Raw genomic sequence first — 2890 nt, 5'->3', positions numbered from 1 at the left:
TTTTTTTTTTTTTTTTTTTTTTTTTTTTTTTTTTTTTTTTAATTAAATTCTAAATCCATATTTGTATGAAATATGTTTAAAGACATGTAATTAAAAAAATAAAATTTTTTATTATTTATTTCAATATTTATAATATATATTATTCTTAAGTATATATTAACATATTTTTTAATTATTTTATTATTTATTATTATTTTCTGTTGTTATAAAAATATATTATTTACAATAATAATTCTTTTTAATTATTATCATATGGAGTGGTGTGGAATAAATAATTTATTAAAACAGATACTTTTTTCAAATAAAAAATGTGGAAGAATTATATGCATTAATATATAGGAAAAAAAAAATTAAATGAGAACTATCTATAATAATGTGATGAAAAATAATATAAATAAAATTAGGTGTACTTTAATTAAAGAAAATATAAACAACCAATTCATTGATTATCAACAATACATAATATAGATATAATAAATAAATAAATATATATATATATATATATATATATATATATATATATATATTTATATAATAATGAATTATATGTAAAATATGTACATACATATTGTTTAGTTATATATATATATATATATTTAAACATATATATCAATACAACCCTCTTCATTATATATATATATATATATATATATAATATTTACTTTCAAATGTCCACTATATTTATTTTAATGATACAATTTGTCCTTCAGTATCAAATTTGAAAACATTTGAATGTTTTTTAATAAAGAAACCTAATTTCATTTTAAGTCCTTCTGGTTTTTTAACTTTACCTAATTCTGTTAATTTACTTTTTCCATTTTTTTTTAAGAAGGCTACTAAATCTTTTTCAAATTGACCTTCATCATCAATTTTAGATTTTTTTAATGGACCGTCATTTTTGTTATCTAAAGATCTTTTATTTTTTTTTTTATCTCCTCCTTTCTTTTTATTTTCAACATCTTCTCCTTCTTCATCTTCCTCTTCTTCTTCTTCTTCTTCATCTTCTTCGTCATCTTCATCTTCTCCTTCTTCATCCTCATCTTCTTCATCTTCTTCTTCTTCATCATCATCATCTTCATCATCTTCTTCATCATCTTCATCTTCCTCGTCGTCATCTTCTTCTTCATCTTCATCATCTTCATCATCGTCATCTTCGTCATCTTCGTCATTTCTTCCTACGTTTGTTTCATCATCTTCGTTGTTTTCTAAGTTTTTTTTTCTTTTGGATATACCATTGGAAAGAGAATTTTTTAAGGTATTTTTCTTTGTAAGCATTCTTACTTCGTCGTTATCAAACTCATCTTCAAATTCATCTTCATCTTCGTCTAAATTATCTTGACCAAAGGACACTTCATAGTAACCTACGATATGGACTTCATTTGAACTTCCACTAGTTTTTATTTTTACATCATTATCTAACATCAAAAATATATCTAATGGAGTGTCTTCACATACATTTTTTTGTAAGCAACATATGTTGTAGCATCCATTTCCGTCCTCTACTTGGACATATATCTTTCCTTCATGTTCAGGATTATTTAAACAGGCCCTTGATAAATGAATAACTGAATATCCATCTTTAACCTCAGGGACTACAGTTTCATCAGGCTTAACTACTTTGCCTAAAAAAAAAAAATAATAATAAATAAATAAATAAATAAATATATATATATATTATATAAATATATAATGTAGTATTTCTATAAAACACTTAACACACATAAGGATGTCACAAACAGTTACAAAGAAATGATCACATATATATATGTATAATAGGAAATATACATATAAATTACAATATATATATATATATATATATAAATACATATATTTTTTTATTTTTTTATTTTTTTATTATATAATAATATATAATATATTATATAACTATAAGATATAAATTTGCATTTTCAAATATATACATAAATATACATTTTTTAAACATATTATATTTATATAATAAACATAATTTATATACATACCACACAATATCTACATTCATATAATTCATGCAACATATAGAATCAAAATAAAAAAATTTATAAAATCATACACTTTTAACCAACATCAAAATGTTGTAACTACAATATGTAACATTATACGTAAGTATATACATATATATATATATATTTATTTCATATAAAATATAAATTCCCTTTATATATATATTATATTTATTTGTATATTCATTTTATATGTGAAAATTATAGCTTACCGTAAAACATTCTGTACAAATTTTAATTATTAATAAAAATATAAGGCTTAAAAATTAAAAGATATTTTTCTTTTTGTAAAGAATTTTAATTCAAATAAATTTACAGATATATAAGGAAACTTATATTTATAAAAATAATAATAATGAAATAAGTCTGATTTACTTTTTTTTTCTCTTTATAAAAAGATATATTATAATAATATGTATAATTTATATTATATTTTCTATATGAAAAAAAAAATTAATGTTTTTTTTTTTTTTTTTTTATAATAAATATATTATACTTTTGAGGTTGTTATTTATTACATATAAATAAATAATATATATATACAAATATAAATATATATTAATATATTTAAAATAATAAAATTATATTAATATATAACAACATTTAAATAATCATACAGGAAATAAACTTTAAATATATATTATATATATATCCATGTAAATGTACTTTCTGTTATTTATAGATGAGGAAAAAATAAATTTATATTGTAAACTTATTTATATTTTATTAAAAAAAGCTCTTTGTACTTTTGAAAATAAGAGTATATAATGTTTTTTTAACAAAATACTATATATATGTAAAGTATACATATTTTTTTTTATATCAGAAATAATAGTGTTATTATAATATTAACGTTGATTTCTTTTTTTGAGGCACTAAGGCTTCTATGA

At 18.5% G+C, this 2890-nt stretch overlaps 1 protein-coding gene across 1 annotated transcript; it reads right to left on the bottom strand.

Moving 5' to 3' along the window:
- Positions 1-681: 681 nt before the first annotated feature.
- On the bottom strand, positions 682-2222 carry PRSY57_0812700 (hypothetical protein; the record flags this gene model as incomplete). Its single annotated transcript, XM_012907066.2, has 2 exons — positions 682-1622; positions 2213-2222. 2 exons carry the CDS (start codon positions 2220-2222, stop codon positions 682-684), a joined length of 951 nt encoding a protein of 316 aa, XP_012762520.1.
- Positions 2223-2890: the final 668 nt, after the last annotated feature.

The sequence above is a fragment of the Plasmodium reichenowi genome, chromosome 8, assembly GCF_001601855.1.
Source record: "Plasmodium reichenowi strain SY57 chromosome 8, whole genome shotgun sequence".
NCBI classification, from domain to species: Eukaryota; Apicomplexa; class Aconoidasida; order Haemosporida; family Plasmodiidae; genus Plasmodium; species Plasmodium reichenowi.
This window is presented reverse-complemented; position numbering and strand designations above follow the sequence as displayed.